Consider the following 18953-nt stretch of genomic DNA (forward strand, 5'->3'; position numbering starts at 1 on the left):
CAATGAACCGTTTATTCCGAGGATATAGGCTTTCCATGTTAAAGGAAGAAGATTTCTGACCTTTACCTAACATTTACTCGTTTGATTTTATTGATTTCATATCTCTTACTCACAAAATATGGGTAAAGCGAGTGGGTTTTCGATAAAATTCGATGAAGATTACCTACAATCTCTTGTTGAAACTGACAATTCAGGAGTCTTTTTGGATAATTGCCAGTACCACATTGCCTTACATCCAGCTCAACTAGGTAGTTTTAAAAGTTCCATAGCTGACGAACTGGGTAGGAAAATAGCTAAATATGATAAAAGGTAAATTGACTTACAACTGTTTACAAATGACATAAAAAATAGATCGCTTCTCTGTTTTAGTTTCGATGGAATTTTGCTGGGTTTTAAGAATGTCAAATCTGCGTCCAGATTGGGAGTGATCGGACTGGACAATTGTTTTGTACATATTGACGTAAACGCTGATTGTTATATATTTCGACCCGAAGTAGGGATGATTTTAAAGGGTATTGTGACGAGGAGCACCAAACATCATGTCGGCTGTCTGGTATACAATACATTTAATGTTTCATTAACAAATATGAACTCGGACCAAAACTGGCAAGGTTCAGATGCAAATCCGGGTGATCAAGTATGTTTTGAAATAACCTTTGTCGACCAGGAAACTAGAATGCTGTATATCAAGGGAAAATTATTGTTAGTATAGTAGTTTTATAAAATCGCCATTAAAGAGTAGCAAGATTCTATGAAAAATTTAACAGATTTGCTATATTGACTAATATTTACATGATGTTGCTGTCACTTAAAAGATGAGTTCTCACATTATTTGCAGTGAGTCAAAATGATTATAAATAAGTTTATGAAGTATGTAGAACAAAAATTTATTTTAATATATTATTTGGCATAAGAAGGAAAGATGAAAGATACTCATGCCCATAAATGAATAAAATTACAAAATTGTTGATAAAAAAGGTATGCACAGTTATTTTGCCTGGTTATTGTAATTTAAATACATAAAAAAGTAGTTTGAAAATGTGGTGATGTGGTGACAAAGCTAAAATGAGTTTTTTATATTAAATTGCCTTTTCACTAGGATTTTCGAAAAATTTGTATAATTTAAACAAAATGGTTTTGAAAGAAGCCAGTAGAAGAGAAGAATAGAAGAGATAATTTCAGATCCTTTTATACCGTTTTCGTCATAGACGAGGGTTTTTTCTAAGAGTCCAAGTAAATTAAAAATGGGTCAAGTACACTTCCCTTCATGCACAGTAATGACTATTCTCAAATGTCACTAAGCAGTCTAAAATTTATGTACACCAAGTTTGTTTACAAGCATATAAGCGCATGCAGTAAGAAAGTTACATATTTCCTTAAGAATGGGTTCCAAATTATTCATAGAAAATATGACAGGTACCAAAGAAGTAGGAGGGGGAACATGAGAATTATTCAGGTCCTTAAAAAGGGATTGAGAGTGTGATTAAGGTCTCCTGCTTCTCCGCATTTACACAGGTTAGATGCTTTCACATTAATCCTGTATAGATAGGCCGGGTAACCACAGTAGTTGCTTCTTAATCTACCCAAAGTATTTTCTTTTCTTGTGAGATGCAACCCATGTAACCTAAGTTTAGCCGGAGGGTCCTTATGGAAACTGATATAAATCCTACCTCTCTAAGATCCCATTCTTCTTCATCTTAGAGACCAAGAACTCCATAGATCATTTTTAACAACTCTAAAAAAATCTAAAAATAGGGGTCGATTTCATAAACCCAAGGGCAATTCTAAGTCTCTGATATTGGACTCTATTTAGTTTAGCAATAACCGAATATGAACAGTTGCTCATAATCATAGATCCATGATCTAGATGAGATAACAAAGGCTTTATAGAAAGTTAGAAGAGTAGACGAATGCGCCCCCCACCAAGTCCTTGCTAAATACCTCATAATATTCATCCCAGCTGAAGCTCTAGATATCAGCTACCTCCAAATAGGTGGTATAATTTTTCCACTGGATATTTTTCGCATTAACAGATATATATGGAGGTATAACCCTAATTATCCTTTTAGGAATAATTACCTCGGCCGACTTAGAAGGACTAATGGATAAATCCAGACCGTGCAGGAATTTTGCCACATTTTCTAATGTTTGCTTGAGAACTAAACTCAAATGAGGCAAGGCTCGATCTGCCTCAACAAGAGCAATATCATCGGCAAACAGAAGTAATGTAACTTCTGCAGGAATACACTCAGAGATACAATAAACATAAATATTAAAAAGACGAGGCGCGAGAGGAGAGCTTTCTGGTACTCCCTTGGAGGACCAACTTAAAAAGAAGTGCAAGCATCCCTAACCACAAGCTTCCTCTCCGATGGTAACCTTTTTATTGTATCCACAACATCTTGTGGAATTCCCATACTATTCATAGCTACATAGAGATAGTCATTGTTAAAATTATCATAACTAGAAGCTATATTCAAAATCACCAATTTACAGGGAATATTACTACTAAGATTGCTCAGAATTTTGGTGCTCAACATGGCAGGATTATTATAAGTCCGTTTACCCTGGCGGAATCCGGTTTTAGAATTAGAAAATAACATAAAGTGTTCCAACTCCCATTCCATTCTCCTATTGAACACAGAATTTTACAAATACAGGAGGAAAGGTTAATCAGGCGGTAGGAAGATAGCATCTCTGGATTTCTACCTGGTTTAATGAAAGGAACTACTAATTGAGTCCTCCAATTCTCTGGGACTGGTCTAATATTCTTAAGAACCGAGTTAAAAAGGTTGGCAAGGTAGACGACAGCCTCAAAATGAAGATGGTTGGGTCTAAAATTTCTAGTTTCAAATTCAGCAATGCAAGTGTCATGAGGATAGCAATGCCGAAGGAGTTGCTGTGGGGAAGTTAATAAAAGCATTTTTATATTCCCTTTACTACACGCATGAGTTATTTTAGTTGGAGGTACTATATAACTCTCAATTGCCGTTTCAATTTTGTTATTTTGTCGTGTAAATTATTTTCTATGATAAAATGCCCTTAAGATTGAAGATGGCCTTTCAGATTCAAAACAGTTATTTGTTGTTGTTAAATATTTTATTTTTACTTAATTTTTTTTTTCCATCGTGTAAGTGGTTAGTTATTTTACCCATTATGTCGTGGAATTTATTATACTGACATTCGCAATTCAGTTAGGTTTGGTTTTGGAGGTGGGGGTTCCGTGCTGGTATGAGAGTGTATGTTGCATTTTAATGAGGGAATTATGAACAAGGAAATGTACCTGTATGTAAAAGTGCCGCAAAGTTAGAAATTCCAAAAACTTTGCTTTTTACCACCTTAATTGACTGATATCAATGTTATTTAAAATCTTTGCGACCATCTGGAACAAGTCATTAGCAATATTTCTAACATCGGCGATCTAAAGAATGGGCTAATATCGACCCCAGTTTTTGCGAAAAACAAGTCAGTTCCATCCTAAGGAGTAAAGAACTTATTATGAAGTATTAAAAAATCATTTAAATAAAAAATATGGTATATGACTCGGTGTATGAATTTCATTTTGAAGTCCGATGTTTCGGGTATGATTTATTTTTTTATTAAATTGTTTTTTTTTGTTCATGCACATCTGTATCTGCCTTTATTATGCCAAATGAAATAATAATATTAATTTTGGTACTATCTACTCAATGAAATTGAAATTATTAGTGTAGAAGTTTCATTTTGACTGCTTCTTAGTGCTTTTAATAAAAGAGTCTTAAATTCATTAATCAAATTTTACCTATCTTTTTTTATATATTTATAGCAATTGTCTTCTTTTACAGGTCCCTGAAGAAGAAGCAAAATCAAATATCCTCTAATAATGTTGATGCAGAAAAACCAAGCTGGGGTCAAGAAAGCATACCTGATAATAGCTTCAAAGAAGACGTAGCTGGAGAGATATCATCACTTTCCCAGAGAGAAGGAAAAAAGAAGAAAAAGAAAAAATCCGAGGCTTTGCTGAACAACTCCGATGAATTGGAACAGTCATTAAACATGTTTAACGCAGCTAACGAGCTTAATGTGAAGGAAATTAATTCAGAAACAGCAACAACAGAGGGTCGGAAAAAGAAAAAGCTGAGAAAATTAGCTGACGATGGTGTGACCGCCGGAGCTTCCCTACAAAATATGATTACAGATGATGCAGGAGAGATAACGCAGCGTGAGGGGAAAAAGAAAAAGGAAAAACATGTCGACGAACTCGATAAATTAAACTCGGATATAATCAGCAGAATATTTAACTACAATATTCCACAAAAGGAAGAATTCACAAGTTCTAAGAAAATAAGCGATGATAATTCGGAGATCGATTTCAATGAAAATAAACCAAAAAAGAAAAAAGTATCAAAATTACTGTATGATAGCGTTCAGATTGCTGCGGGTAAAACGTCAGCCGATGATAGTGAAAGAGAAGTCAATTCACGAAAACAGAGTAAAATACAAAATCAAAATATTGCAATGACAGGTTTTGTTACAGACGCCGTAGAAGAGAACATGGGTGAGGTATCTATGGAGAAGATGGTCTTGGAAACGCCGACGAAGAGGCCTAAGAGGAGGCAGAACAAATCACTCGAGCATTGTGTTTTAAATAACTTTGCAGATGATACCAGTGGGACAACAAAAAAGTTGGATGTTAACATACAGAGCGAGTTAATAAGAGCCGGAGAAAAATCGCCAAAACAAAAGCGAAGAAAATCAACGACCGACGTGTCATATAGTGAAGACAAAATTAATGATCCAAATGCGTCTAATGGTGGACCCCAGCTAGAAGATCCCAGTAAAAGTAGAACTAACCGAAGTCCCAAAGAATCAAAACTCTCTTCCATCAGCGTTCCAGATAGTGTAAGTGAAGTAATAGAAGAGGTTGTGAAGAATTCATTGAAACAATCCGAAGAGAAGGAAGCCACGGTGAGTGATATTTTGGAAACGTTGAAAATGAGTATGATAATAGGCGCTAAAAGGAAGCGAAGGAATTCTGTGGCGGGTGACGTTTTAACACTCAAAACGTCAGATGAAGATGGAACAAGCACAACAGGCGAGGGGAAGTTGCAAAGGAAAGAAGAGGTACCCTTTGAAGAGTTAGATTTGAACGTGTTGTTTGAAAATTCTCCCGTGGGGAATGTAAAGCTGGAACGGGATTCAGACTTGGAGAGGACGACCAAGAAGAAAGAGTCGAGTCTCCGGTGAATATTTTAATAATTTGTTTTATTATTTGGGACAACAGGGAAACGGAGCAAGAGATTCTAACACACTTTTACCTCAATTAAAATGTTTTTTTTAATCTTTTCCTCCCTATTTAGAAAATCCTTGATCACTTGTTTGTTGTCCTTATGTATAGATAGGAGTGAGCATTTCTTCTCTTGTATCTTCTTTATTCTCTTTTTCTAAAACAATTTTATAACCATTGTCTTCTTTTAAAGGTCTCCCAAGAAGAAAGTAGATCGAATATCCGCGAATAATATTGAGGCAGAATTACCTAGTTGGAGTCAAGAAAGGAAACCTGATGAGAACTTCGAAGAGAGCGTAGGTGGAAAAATATCGTCTGTGGCCCAGAGAGAAGAGAAAAGCAACAAAAAGAACAAATCTGGGACTAGGCTGAACAAATCGGATGAGTTGACAGATTTGAAAAAAATGAAGAGCAGTACACAGGCATGTAAAATCACGAACGACGAATTTAATGAAATCAACGCGCTTAAAGTAAAGGAAATTGATTTGGAAACATCAACAACGGAGATGGGTTTGGAAACACCGACAAAAAGTCATAAAAAGAAGCAGAAGAGCAAATCTCTCGAGGATGGTGTCTTAAATAACAACTTTCCCGATGGCACAACACTGACAGCTACGCAGGCGCACGATACGACGAAAAGAAAAAGAAATAGTAGCGAAAAGTGGGAAAATTATATAAAGAAAGAGTCAATGACAGCTGGAGAAACTTCTGCAGAGGAATGGGAAGCGGTCGAAAAAACGCCAAAAGAAAAGCGACGAAGGGGTGAGACCCAGCAACTGGGAGATCCCGATAAAAATAGATCTGACCAAAGCCCAGAAAAATCGAAACGTTCTTCAATAAAGGTTCCAGATAGCATAAGTGAAGCAATTGAAGAGGTACTAAAAAATTCATTAAAAGAATCTGAAGACAAGGAGTCTGCGGTAAATGAAATTTTGGAGACGTTGAGAATGAGTATGATAAAAGGCGGTAAAAGAAAGCGTAGGCATTCTGTGGCTGGTGACGTTTTAGCGCCAAAAACGTCAGACGAAGATCGGGAAAGCGAAAGGGGCAGCGCCAAAACGAAAATTAAAAAGGTAAAAGGGGAACCAGCCAGCTCGGAATTAGAAGGAAAGAAATTACAGTCGAAAGATCAGGATTCCCTCGAAGAGTTAGATTTGAACGCGTTGTTTCAAAATTCTTCGGTGGGTTTGAAAATGGGCGAACTGGAACATGGGGCGGAACCGATTAAGAAAAGGAGGAAGAGTTTTTCGCAGAGCTTATCCGTGGAAAATATAAAGTTGGAGCCAGATTCAGACTTCGAAAGAGCAACAATACGGCATAGTTAAGTTTCGGCTGAATATTTTTGTGTGCAGTCTATTATGTAATTTTGTTTTAAATAAATGACGTATTTTAGAGCGACAGATTACACGTTTTTACTCGCTTCTTTAAAGTACCTAATTTACGACTTTGGCTTCATTTTCTATGGCGGCAAGTCACTTCAGTAATTTCCTGGATATTACACACGGGTTTGGACGTAATCGGATGTTTTCGGAGATATTACCTACGATCAAAACCGAAACTAACCGCCTAATTTTTTTAAACAAACTTCCACAGGCTACTGTAATACTTGTTTATAAATCCAACCTGCCAAACATCCTATTGGCTTCTTCAGAGGTTAACTGAAACTGTTGACTTTTAGTTAAGCTCAATCAATTACCGACGCATGAAGAATCAGAAGAGTTGTAAATAGTAAAAATTCTAAAATCCCGGCTTAGAATATAAAGTTTATGTAGTGAATAATACGTTTTCTCGGAATTAGGAATCTCTGATCGCTCTTAAGGGTTTTTCGTTTCGTATTTCTTCCTGTTCAGGGTGACATATATATGTAGGAAGTTGTAACAGCGCTTTAGTTTGACGTGCTTTGTAACTCTAATGTATACATTTTTGGTTGAGAAATGGACATCCCAAAATTGTTGCTTCTGGTTTTAAACACTCTCGTGATGTTTTTTAATTAAATACTTTTTTCATTTTTCTATAAATCTTTTTAAGCGTGTCAGTGTGAAGTTTTGAATTTTCTGCTTCATAAACCCATAAGTACATTTCCATATCTTTTTTATAATGGAATTTAGGATTTTACAAGCTGTGTATTTGCAAGTTAGGCTGACTTGTTCTAACTGATTTCTGCGATCCAATACCTGTTTTCCAAATGACCCTTTTCCCAATTAGGATATTTTAACATTTATAAAGGTCGCTAATAAAATATAGAAAGAAAGATAGTGAATATATACTTAACATAAAATATACTTACCCGTTAATTGGCGATTTCGAAGATCCATCCATGCGGCTCTAGCGTCACGTGTGGTTTTGGTATAGTGCGTTGTTTTGCTTATATGTTTAGCATAGAATGATTTCACCAAACTGTGTTGTTTATAGGTATCATTTCAAGGGAATTGAAGTTTCTCACTTTGTCTGATCAAAGTAGTGCAACTAACGTAAAAATTAATAATAAAGCGGAGGAAGCCTGACACATGAAAGCAATGAGATAAAACTTAATGGAAACCCAGTCGCCAGCGACTTTAACATCAGTTAAATGAAAAATTTTGAAGGTAAAATTCCACTCAATTGACTGCACTTTTTTCAAGTGATTTCTAACATACCCTGTTAAAAATCTACTCCATCGTCGTCCACAAATAAAGGATCTCAAACCGGCAGTATATCCGCTAATTCTCAGATAGGAAGGTCGAGAATAAAAACCACACCATTGAGGAAATAAATACCTGAATACTTTACTCTCACTGGAATATATAAATAATACATCGTCACAATGACAATGTGTCATCGTCCACTCTAGCGCGCCTAAAACTAACCTTAGAAGCTAAAAACGCCATATACAAAATTCCTCCGCGTTGAAACTAATATTTCGCATACCCCCGTCGGTAATCCGAAAAAAAAAAACAACGTGTCATTCAATAACTTTGCTCCAATCAAAATAATCCGATAAAATGGCGACGGGCCTATCGGCTTTAGAACCGCAACTTTGACAGAAATCGTCAAGATTCTGCCGCGGCTGCAAATATAAACGTCAAATAGTTAATTGCTTTTTGCGTTCTAAAGTCGACGCCCGTCGTCCCTCGCTATCACGGTAATATGGTTATATTCAAATTTACATATCCTCACGGCCATTTCTGGACCGTCGTGTCCGTTATGTGGTCGGGCTTCAGTCCGTTCTGGAACCTGTCCCACATTTTCATGTAGAGCAACTCCAACCCTTGAGCGTACTCTCTGCAATCGAACAAGGGTGACGTCGACCTCGCTGTCCACACTTTGTGCCGCATCGCCTTCAAACTGCAACAATTATCGAGTGTTTACGATGGATAAGGCCGCATTTTACCAAAAATTTTTTTTGGATTTGTAGATAACATGCATAAAACATACATTGGAAATACTATATTGATTATGCTTCATTTTTTGAAAATATATATAACTGGTGCGTGAACACAACACCGGTTTTTTCTGTGAAACAAAACTTTACAAAAAATAAACATCCAACAATTAGCGTGTTCTTTAGTCTTAGTTTGTGCCTCGTGCAGTGAACATTACAGTATTTTACTCAAAAGGAATTAGAGGCGGCTATGGAGGAGATCGTGAGGACAATAACAATGAAAGCCGTAAGTATTATTTGGATTTACGTAAATTTATGCTAAAAATAATGTGAAAAAATATTTACAGAACATATTGACGCGGTCTATATTCCACCCGACGTGAATACCTTGACTGACGAAGAAGATACGAATGATAACATAAATCTACAAGAGTTTGGGGAACCAACTGATATAGTTGGCACTTTCGAGTTACATACACCGAATGATACAGCTGTCCTTCAACAGTATTGTAATTCATCAACTACTGAACCTGAATGGGACTCATTAGATGATAAAACCTGGAATTCAAAAGAAGACGTATGCTTTCTGCAAACGACATGCTTGCTTCTACTGTCAAATGGAAGAAAGGTCAGATTGAGTACACTCACACACCTATATCCGATTAATTTAGATCATGTGGGGAACTAAAAAATAGGCTTTCTGGAAAAACTCCGCTTGAAATATTTTGTATGTTTTTTGATGATGAAGTGATTGATTTGATTTTAAATCTTACATTGCTTTGCGACTTATAAAAACTGATAAAACAATTAAAAATTACAAAAAAATCTTGCACCTGCCATAGATTAAGTGCATTATGATAATCAAGGTCACCTCATGATTGTTCATGCTAATAAAGCCCGAAGGAGATGTAGAATCTGCCAGAGCCACACAATTTACGTTTGTAATAAGTGTAATGTGCATTTACATACTTCATACTTTGTAAAATATCAACAAAAATGAAACCGGGTGTTACCAGTGGTGAGCTCACGCACCATAAAACATTATGCGTTTTTTTTTTGTATCAAATCGGGTTCTATTTGGAAAACAATCTACCTTTAGTTGTTTTCTGTCGAATTTGAACTTTCTTTTGTATATTTATGTATAAATTATATGTTACATCTTATGTGCCCCAAAACATTATTTAATGTTTTTTCCCCGTGGTTCGTTTACGCCCCAGTATTTTTTTGTATGTTTCGAGTTTTTATTTATTTTTTTTGACACATGTAATGTATTCTTAAGTGCAACAAAATAATTTCAGAGCAAAAAAGCATTTTTTTTTATTTTTTTTTATAATGTGGGTTAACGTTTTATTATAAGGTAACCACAATTGATTGTGAATACTTCAAAGACTTCTTGTTTCTTGTTATGGATTCGTTACATCACAGATTTTTATTGATATTCTATTAAAATATTGTTTGCTATCGTAGATACTTGCAAACTTCTCTAAATTGGTGCATTCTCTATCAACCTCCTTTCTTCATTTCTCTCGTTTCTTGGCGTTTTTTTGGTTGCGATTAATTTTTTTTTTTTTTAATTTTAATTGATCAATATTAATAATTGTAATTATTTCAACTGTAGATTCGCGAGCGTAGAATAATACAATTTACCCCAAATCAAAATGTGGACTGATGAACAGAATGTCCCAAATTCGAACGGAACTGGCAAACCGGAAGAGATACATAGCCGGTGAAATAGAGGGATAGTTGCGCATTTTGATTCGTAATTTAAATACCCTGAAAAACCGAAAATCAGCAATTTCTTTTGAATTTTTTCCTGACCTTAATATAAAACATTTTTGAAAAGACAGCACACTTTCTCATTACAACTTTTTGTCTGCTATAAGATGACATTTCGATTTTATGTGCCCATCAACAACTTATTTTTTTTAACACAACCGAATTCGCATCTCTTACGGTTTCCGAGATCCCAATAGTCTCCCTTGAATTTGGAATAACCTGTACAGGGTGTGTGTGTTTTTTTTTTAAAAAGGTGGTTAGTACTTTAAAAATTATTCGACTTAGTATTGTCACAATTGTCCGTAAGTGTAAGTACTGCACATCCTATAAATTTATGTTAAATAAAGATTTCTTCTGGCTACTACCACCAGAGACGTACGACAGGGTTAAGTGGCAGTTTGACCTTCCCCAAATTCTACACCAGTGGCAAAATTGCGATTTTAACACAATTTTCTGATTCTCTAATATTTTTTTATATAAATTATAAAATCCAATGAAAAGGTATTAAACAAAAAAGATTTGATTTTTCTAAGCTTTAAAACAGTACTTTACCTATGGTTAACATTTGAAATTTTTGTTTTGTAGAAACCGAGTTTGCAGGATTTTGGCGCCCCGATGTAGAACATTAATTGACGGCCCTCAAATTTAAGTTTACAAATAAATTCAACATGATTAGTATTACAAACAACAAAATGAAATAAATATTTATCTATATCTTACTTACTTCAACAGATTTCAGAATTATTGCACTGAAAACTACATTTATGACCTTTTTTTTTCTTGCTTTTATGAATTACCCACAATCTCGAAAAATGGAATTAATGAATATATCTAAAATTGTTAATTAGAATGAAAATCTCTTGAGAATCAAACATTTTTTTCGTGTTCGAATTTATTTTTCATTCTATTTTAAAAATTATTTCGACAAAAAAATTTGACAGGTCAATTCCACAACGCCTAATGCCTAACGATTTGGTTAAATCTTTTGCTATCATTAAAATATGTTTAAAATTGTTTAAATATTGTGTAAATTACGACTTCCTCATATGGAAGCGAAGATAACAATTACGCCCTCTGGTTGCCATTTAAGATACTCGAAAATAATCTCCAGCATTTTCGGTTGGGCGATCAATTTTTAATCAAAAAATAAGTAGTTCCGGTCATCCGGATTTGTGAAATTGTACTGTAATTAGGGTTGTGGAATTGACCGGTCAATTTTTTTTGTGTCAATTGACCGAAATAGTTTTAAAAATGCAATGAAATTCATATTTATTTATTTATATTGTGCATTACTCCGCCATCGCGTCGTTCTGAGAACTAAATGGAGTGGATATTTTTATTTTATCGTATTCGGGTATTCCTTGAAGAGGGTTATAGATAAATTCTACATCACAAACGCATAATAATTTATTATAAAATTCATATTATTATTAAAGTATGATAGATAACTCTACAACAGTTATTTAAAATATTTTGATCGAATTTGACCAGTCAATTAAGAAGTGGTCAATTGACCGGTTAATTAAGAAGTAGTCAATTGTTGGTCAATTAAGAAGTGGTCAATCGACGGTCAATCAAGAGGTGGTCTGTTGCCGGTCAATTTAGAAGGGGTCAATTAAGAAGTGGTCAATTGACCAGCCCCAACACTAACTGTAATACAACGAGAACTTACTACTCCTTGTCCGTTCCGAGCTGGATGGCGATCTCTTGGTACTCCTGTCGCGATCTCGCGATTAACTCGGGACAGCCGAGGGTGTTCAGCTGACTAGCGGCCACCCTGGAGGCCAGCGTCTCGCTGGGCAATGTGACGACCGGCGTGCCCGTCCACAATACGTCCATGCTGGTCGTGTGACCGTTGCACAGGGGCGTATCGAGGCACACGTCAGCCAGCTGACCGCGTCTGACGTGCTCTTCTTTAGCGGCAACGTTGCTGAAGAGAATACGGCCCGGCGGCAGCCCCAACTGTTGGGCCGTGTTCAAGAGGTTCGGCTCGCCGACTGCAGGGAAACGCAGCAGCCACAGTACCGAGTTGGGAACCGCTTTCAAAATATTAACCTGGAACAAAACGAGACAGAAGGTTTGAGGAGAATGGTATAAATGAAAATTTAATATCTTATCAGAAGCTCAATGCGGTTTTAGGGGAAGAAAAATCTTAGAAAATACGATATTTGACAAGAGTCGTGCATTTTTGTTGCCCTCTCTAGCGTTTCATACCAAATTCTCTTGCCAAAACTGAAAAGTATGGATTGAGACGAAAAGTTGTGGAACTTCTTAAAAGTAGTTTGACAAACAGAAATCGACATGAGATTAATGGTTTCAGATGGTGGAGTGGAATAGAAACCAAAGTTTTAGGCTATCTGCAATTTTGATGCCGTTTTAGTTACAATATGATTAGGAAAAGCAGACTTTGATTACAATCTGGAATCGAGAAGAAGATCCTACTATCAGGCCAAGAGAGAAAGTTGTTAAGTTGATATCTACGGTTTTAAGATTGATTGCGCTACAATAACTGGCGAAAAAGCCGATTTTGACTGTAATCCAATTGAAATCAATTGAAAACAAAGGAAACTATTTGACTCGACAAATTATTTTTTATGGATGCCGTCCAGATTGTTTTTAGTGTAGATATAAATGACTTGTTGGAACTAATACCCATTGTTGAAATGAGTTTCTCAGATGGCACTATACTCTTCTATATGACAGATATTCGGAAAGAATTATAAACTGCAAATGAAAAAGATTTTACAATAATAAATGCCTGATTTCATATCATTAAATAAACTCTAAATTATAAATTAACCCCTTGCAATGTATGAAAAATATTGGCCAAATTTTGGTATTTTAAAAATAAACAATACATAAGAAATTTCTCGAACAGAATCAATTCAATACTTACCGAGTCACCAAAGAGGGGCATATAAAATTGAATTTAGAAATAAAAAGTGTATTAAACAAAATACGAGGGTTTTGCCCAATATTAGATGATATTTTAAGGAACTCTTAGCACCGTCCCATCCATCATATGGGAATATAGTTAAAAAAGAAACAAAAATATTGGATGGATATTAGCCAAATTTGTTTCGAAATATTAAAACAAAATTATAAAGGAAAATACCGCTGAAATACAGAATAAAAAATATACTTTCATAAGCAATATTTTTCAAATTAAAATTTTGTTCAAGTTCATTATACTTGTTTTGTGACATATGTTTTTTTTTTAATTTCATTGTGTTTTTTTGTTGGGATTTACTTTTCAAGCGTTGTCAGCAAGAAATAAGAAATTTTCTTTTCGCTTTCAGTATAGACGCGTGTCGTGTGAGGTGCCTCAAGGCTCAGTACCGGGTCCTATTTCGTTCATTTTGAAATAATAATACTTTATTTCCAACAGGTAACATGACCCAATTAAAGGAAATACTAAATATAAATCATCCTATACATGTACCAGGGGATGTAAAAACTAATCTTAAATCTACTAATCTTATAACTAAAAAAAAAGGAAAGAAGGAAAAAGCAAAGCATAAGACTTATCGGTACGGATAACCCGACGCCAATCGAGACTGGAGACCTGGAGACCATCACAATATAAATCGCAGTGCAATGATAGTTTGTTGAAGGTGGCACACATATTGTAAATACGGTTTTGAAAATGCCTGGGTAACTGCGGTAAGAAAGTTGATTGATGTCTCCCTTCCAGCAGCGGCACATGAAAGCGTAATTGTTCCAGAAGAAACGGACAATCGACTCCATAATGAACTAACTTATAGAGAAATGAAACAGACTGCAAGTCTCTGCGCAAGCTCAGAGGCAGTATAGCGAACCTTCTTAGCAGAAGATCAAGATCAACTTCCCTCTCAGGATAGGAACCGTCCTTCCTGAACATCAGATACTTTTGTAACCTTCTCTGCACACTCTCAATAGACTGAGTGTGGCAGTTATAAATTGGTAACCATATCAGCGAGCCATAGTCAAGCTTGGAACTAACGTAACAGTTAAATAACAATTTAACACTAGCTGAACTTCAACAATGCCTACAATTTCTTATTACGAATCCTAAAATTTGCATTGCACTGGAACCAATTTCAGTAATGTGAGGTACAAAAGAGAACGACTGGTCAATTAAAATCCCCAGATTCTTCACAGTGGCAAGCCTAGTCAGGACAGTATCATCCATATTGTAAACAATTTAGGTGTTTTTTACACTTGCTGATGTCAGTAACCTTCTCTGCACACTCTCAATGGACTGAGTGCGGCAGTTATATGGTGACCATAGCAGCGAGCCATAGTCAAGCTTGGACCTAACATACCAGTTAAAAACAATTTAACAGTAGCTGAGTCACAAAAATACCTGCAATTTCTTATTATGAATCCTAAAATTTGCATTGAACTGGAAACCGTTTTAGTAATGCAAGGTACAAAAGAGAACGTCTGGTCAAATAATATTCCCAGATCCTTCACAGTGGCAAGTATAGTCAGGATAGTACTATCCATATTGTAATTAAAGATTATATATAAGAAACCACATTACACTTGCTGTTGTTAACTGACTGACTGACAATATTGATGTTGTCCTGGAGAGTCATGCAGTCCGTGTCCATTTCAATGCATTCATATAGTTTTAGGTCATCCGCATAGCCAAGCTTGTAGCAGATGATAAAGGATATTTGATCCTCTATTGAACAGAAGTGGTCCAAGATTGGAACCTTGAGGCACAGCAGATAGGTCCTCGATACTGTAATCAGCGAATCGGAGAAACAAAATTTTTGAGATGCTTTTTCAATCAGTAAGTCATAATCCATCTGGTCAAACTGTTTGTGGAAGTCAGTATATATAACGTACACTTGACCTTGCCTGTTCAAGAAGTCACAGAGATACAAAAACAGGGAGCATAAGTTGGTGATAAATGATCTTTTCGCATAAAAACCATGTTTTTGCATTTATTCCTAATTAGAGCAAAAATAAATTTATGTAATATAATCTCGAATATTTAAGAAAAATTGCACAAGATCGCAAGAGTTCTCAACTACAGAAAGGTCACCATTTTTGAGAATAGGATAAACTTTGACAATTTTACAAGGTTCTGGATCAGCACCTGTTTCAAGTATCGGGTTAAAAATGTGACAAAGGAGCACACAGTATTGGTATTAAAGGGGGGCGCCCCCCGCGGGCATCCAAGCACTTAGGTCACCAGCCATGGAGCACACAGTGCGTGGGAACAGTCTCTCACGATAAAACTTTGTACGCCATCAGGACCGGCGGTAATTATGTTTTTGAGTGCTTTGCTTGCTGATAAGACACCCTGCATGGTAAGCTTAGGTATGTTGGGGTTAAAAGACACGCTTGAAGATGAACATGGTACATAGCAAAAGCTGCAACAACCATATTATGCTCGTGGCATGGCTTGGCAAATAATAAATAAAACGCCTTCCTCTATGGCGTAACGGTAATCATTTCCATGACGAAATGTAACTTACCCACATTTGCAGGGTAGTCGGATCAATCTTGTACAGCTGATTGAAGTTGCAGTACACCACCGCATCGTCAGGCAAACCGTACTGCTGCCTCGTGGTAATGACGATATTTTGGGGCACTTCTTCGCCGGTCGCGGCCTTGTTGTTGGTCTGCGTGGTAGCCAGCCCGTTCTGGACCAGAACGCCGTTCAACGAGGTCTGTACTTGCCCAGAGGCGATCATGTTTTCGATCGGCGTAGTGGTCGGCAGTTCGGCCACCTTCAAACTGATCTCGACCGGCTTCGCCGCCTTCACCACCTCTTTGATTTCTTTGACGTCGGTGTTTTCCACGAGCGGCGACAGATCGGTCGCGTTTATGATGGCGACGTTATCCGCCAAACCGTTACCGCTACGGTCGGACACGATGAGACGTTCCTTCAAGTGCGGGAACATCTGCTTGTGGTCGCCGACGAAATAAGTATACGGCATGTAAGCCAGTTTTTCGCTGTACTGGCTGGCCAGTTCTACTGGGGAGGTGACCGCGTCCGTGATCAAGTAGTCCATGAAGCTCGCGCCGCTCGTGCCTAAGAATTGGAAAAAGCAAATTAAATCCATCGCAGGCGAAGGAGTTCACCAAAATTTTTGCTGGCAACGGAATTCCACAAAAGGGCTGAAAGGCTACCCAAAATAAAATATAGGTTTTAGTTTAATAAGGCAATTTTTTTAGGAATAGTCAGAAAAAGTAGTTAGAACTTCTGGAAGAGAAGAATTTCCGACATATCTCCCGCACGAGGCAGTGCCAATGGAAAAATCAGATATACAGGGTGATTCATAAAGAATTCGTAATCTTTAAACTGGAGCTACTAAACACCAAAATATTATACAATTTTCAAGTTTTTTTATTACTATGACTGAAATTGTTATTGTTAAACATTCATTTATTATTGCTCCCCGTACCTTTATAAAAAAAAATCAGAAAAAATACCTTGAACTTTTTAAATGCAAATAAGTCAAAAACCGAAAGAACTAGACAGCCTAAATAGGGTACCTTTTCTATGAAAAATTGAACATTTTTTCAGATTTTCAACCAAAACTCGAATCGATTTTGCAAAATAATATGAAGAAGGCAGCGGCCCTTATAGGCGCAGCCTAACTGCCAAATTTTATCATTATACTATAAAAACTTTCTGAACTAATGAGAAAATTCAGAACAAAATTAAAACTTTGCACGATCTGTATCTCTGAATAATTGGTTAAGGCATGTTGAGTCAGTTTCGAGTCTAGTAAATTCGGTTTAGAGACTGACCATACTTTATGACTCATCCTGTATATCTGATATTTCAGTTAGCGTTTTCCTTTTACGAGAGACTATGTCAGGAATTCTGAGTTATTCTCCAGAACCTTTGACTTGACTGAATTATTCCTAAACAATTTCTCCTATTAAACCAAAATATATTTTATTTTTGGTGGCCTTTCAGCGCTTACGTAAAATACAAAAATAACCTGTATGTTATATTATATGCAAGGTTAATTTATAACGACCACACGACGGAAAATTCGATTTTCGAATTATTTGATAATAATATGTATTTTATAATAAATTATTATGCGTTTGCGATATGCAATCCCAATCATAATATCGACTCCATTTCATTCGTGACGGCCAGGTAACGCACAATATAAATTTCAATGTATTTTTTAAATTATTTCGCTCAATAACTGGTCAATTGACACAAAAACAAATTTGACCGGTCAATTGCACAATCGTAGGAACTCCGCTGAAAAAACTACCAATGTATTTGACAAAAAATTCTAAAAATATCTTTAGCTTGATTAGTTTAACAGGGGTGGATTAAAGTTGCTAGCGGGCGCCACAATTGAAAAAAAAAAGGTTTCTACTTTCGAGAAAAAAGATGGAAGGTTTAATATTAATTAATTATAGAAAAAAAAAGAAATTTCTTGAATCTGTGCTAGTGCGACCCAGCAACTATTGTTTTAATGCGAGTACATAAATAATAGTTAAATATACCTAAAAAAGAACAAAATTTGGGATATTGAGTTAAACTTTTAGAATCAGTGTTTGGATGCTTATAAAATTATTTTGTTTACGAAGTATACCTGTCAGTGAAACCGAGTGATAACACTTACCGGGGTAACCGAGCCACATCACTTGCACGGGGGCCGGCCTGAGGGCGAATATCTCGTTGCGGGCGCCCTTGGTGTAGCCGTTCATGTTCACCAAAATGTGGATGTTGTCCGAATAGATCCTGTCGGCCGCCTTGCCGTTGCAGGACTCGGAAGACAAATCGATAAAGTGCTCGCATTCGCGCGATATTTTGCTCCTAAATGTCGTGCCGTCGTCTTGACTCAACGCGTAACAAAAAACCTCAACCTAGGGGAGAATATGAGATAATGGTATGCTTTTATTCGGTTTATGTATATGTCCAATTACAAAAACAATTAATAAGAGTGGCGGAATTAAACATAGATGTTCATACAACTTCCCAATGAATCTGAATATTGTAAATTACTAAATTCTATCGAAAGAAAATGATTTGATTATTGAAAGATAATAGTCACATGAAAACGTTTATCCGATAGCTGGCGGGAAAATCTCGATACGAGCAATGACGTCATGACCAAGGAATTTGAACCGATAAGCACATTTTTTTCATTTATTTCGCTAGAAACTTTAACGTTATTATTATCAGTTGTTTTAATTGTCTTACTATTATTTTATAATACATAAGTGTTTTTTTTTGTAAACACCTATATTAATTTAATAAAAATCGGACTTTTTTTACCTTTACCCGGGAATGGTAGTGAATATTGAAAGAGAAAATTAAAATACATCAAGAAAGGTCCCGAAACATTTCATCCAAAAGAAGAAAATGAAAAAAAGCAGCTGAGCAACAAGCATCCCATGTCAGAGGGTTTTCACGAAAGCTCCAAAGAATCACCCGCTAAAAGAAAAAACAAAACCGTGTGATTAGAAAGACACCAAAAACTGCATATTTAATAGACTGTAGACCTATGGAAACTCGCATTAAAGATCACATGAATAAAGTACAATGCTATGGTCAGAGAGCAATTAAAGAGGCCT

At 36.1% G+C, this 18953-nt stretch overlaps 2 protein-coding genes across 5 annotated transcripts in view; one reads left to right on the forward strand and one right to left on the reverse strand.

Moving 5' to 3' along the window:
* Positions 1–85: 85 nt before the first annotated feature.
* Positions 86–6685, forward strand: LOC132707293 (titin homolog). 2 transcript variants are annotated; one of them, XM_060679084.1, is made up of 4 exons: positions 86–309; positions 370–702; positions 3825–5222; positions 5460–6685. In XM_060679084.1, the coding sequence occupies exons 1-4, from the start codon at positions 119–121 to the stop codon at positions 6589–6591; spliced, it is 3054 nt and encodes a 1017-aa protein (XP_060535067.1). In that variant the 5' UTR covers positions 86–118; the 3' UTR covers positions 6592–6685. The 2 variants fall into 2 exon arrangements, with proteins under 2 accessions (XP_060535067.1, XP_060535068.1); XM_060679085.1 differs by lacking the exon at positions 86–309 and having other exon boundaries at positions 407–553.
* A 1321-nt stretch (positions 6686–8006) lies between these two features.
* The window catches only part of LOC132706999 (UDP-N-acetylglucosamine--peptide N-acetylglucosaminyltransferase 110 kDa subunit), a 68587-nt gene continuing 57640 nt past the window's right edge, over positions 8007–18953 (reverse strand). For all 3 annotated transcript variants that reach the window (XM_060678608.1, XM_060678609.1, XM_060678610.1), the window contains 4 exons: positions 17999–18242; positions 15875–16434; positions 12076–12458; positions 8007–8590 (listed from right to left, as the gene is read on the reverse strand). In XM_060678608.1, coding sequence (XP_060534591.1) covers positions 8419–8590; positions 12076–12458; positions 15875–16434; positions 17999–18242 — 1359 coding nt within the window. In that variant the 3' untranslated portion in view covers positions 8007–8418. The remainder of the gene's footprint in view (positions 8591–12075; positions 12459–15874; positions 16435–17998; positions 18243–18953) is intronic.

This window comes from Cylas formicarius, unplaced genomic scaffold (assembly GCF_029955315.1).
Source record: "Cylas formicarius isolate icCylForm1 unplaced genomic scaffold, icCylForm1.1 PGA_scaffold_9__14_contigs__length_23061073, whole genome shotgun sequence".
Lineage (NCBI taxonomy): Eukaryota > Metazoa > Arthropoda > Insecta > Coleoptera > Brentidae > Cylas > Cylas formicarius.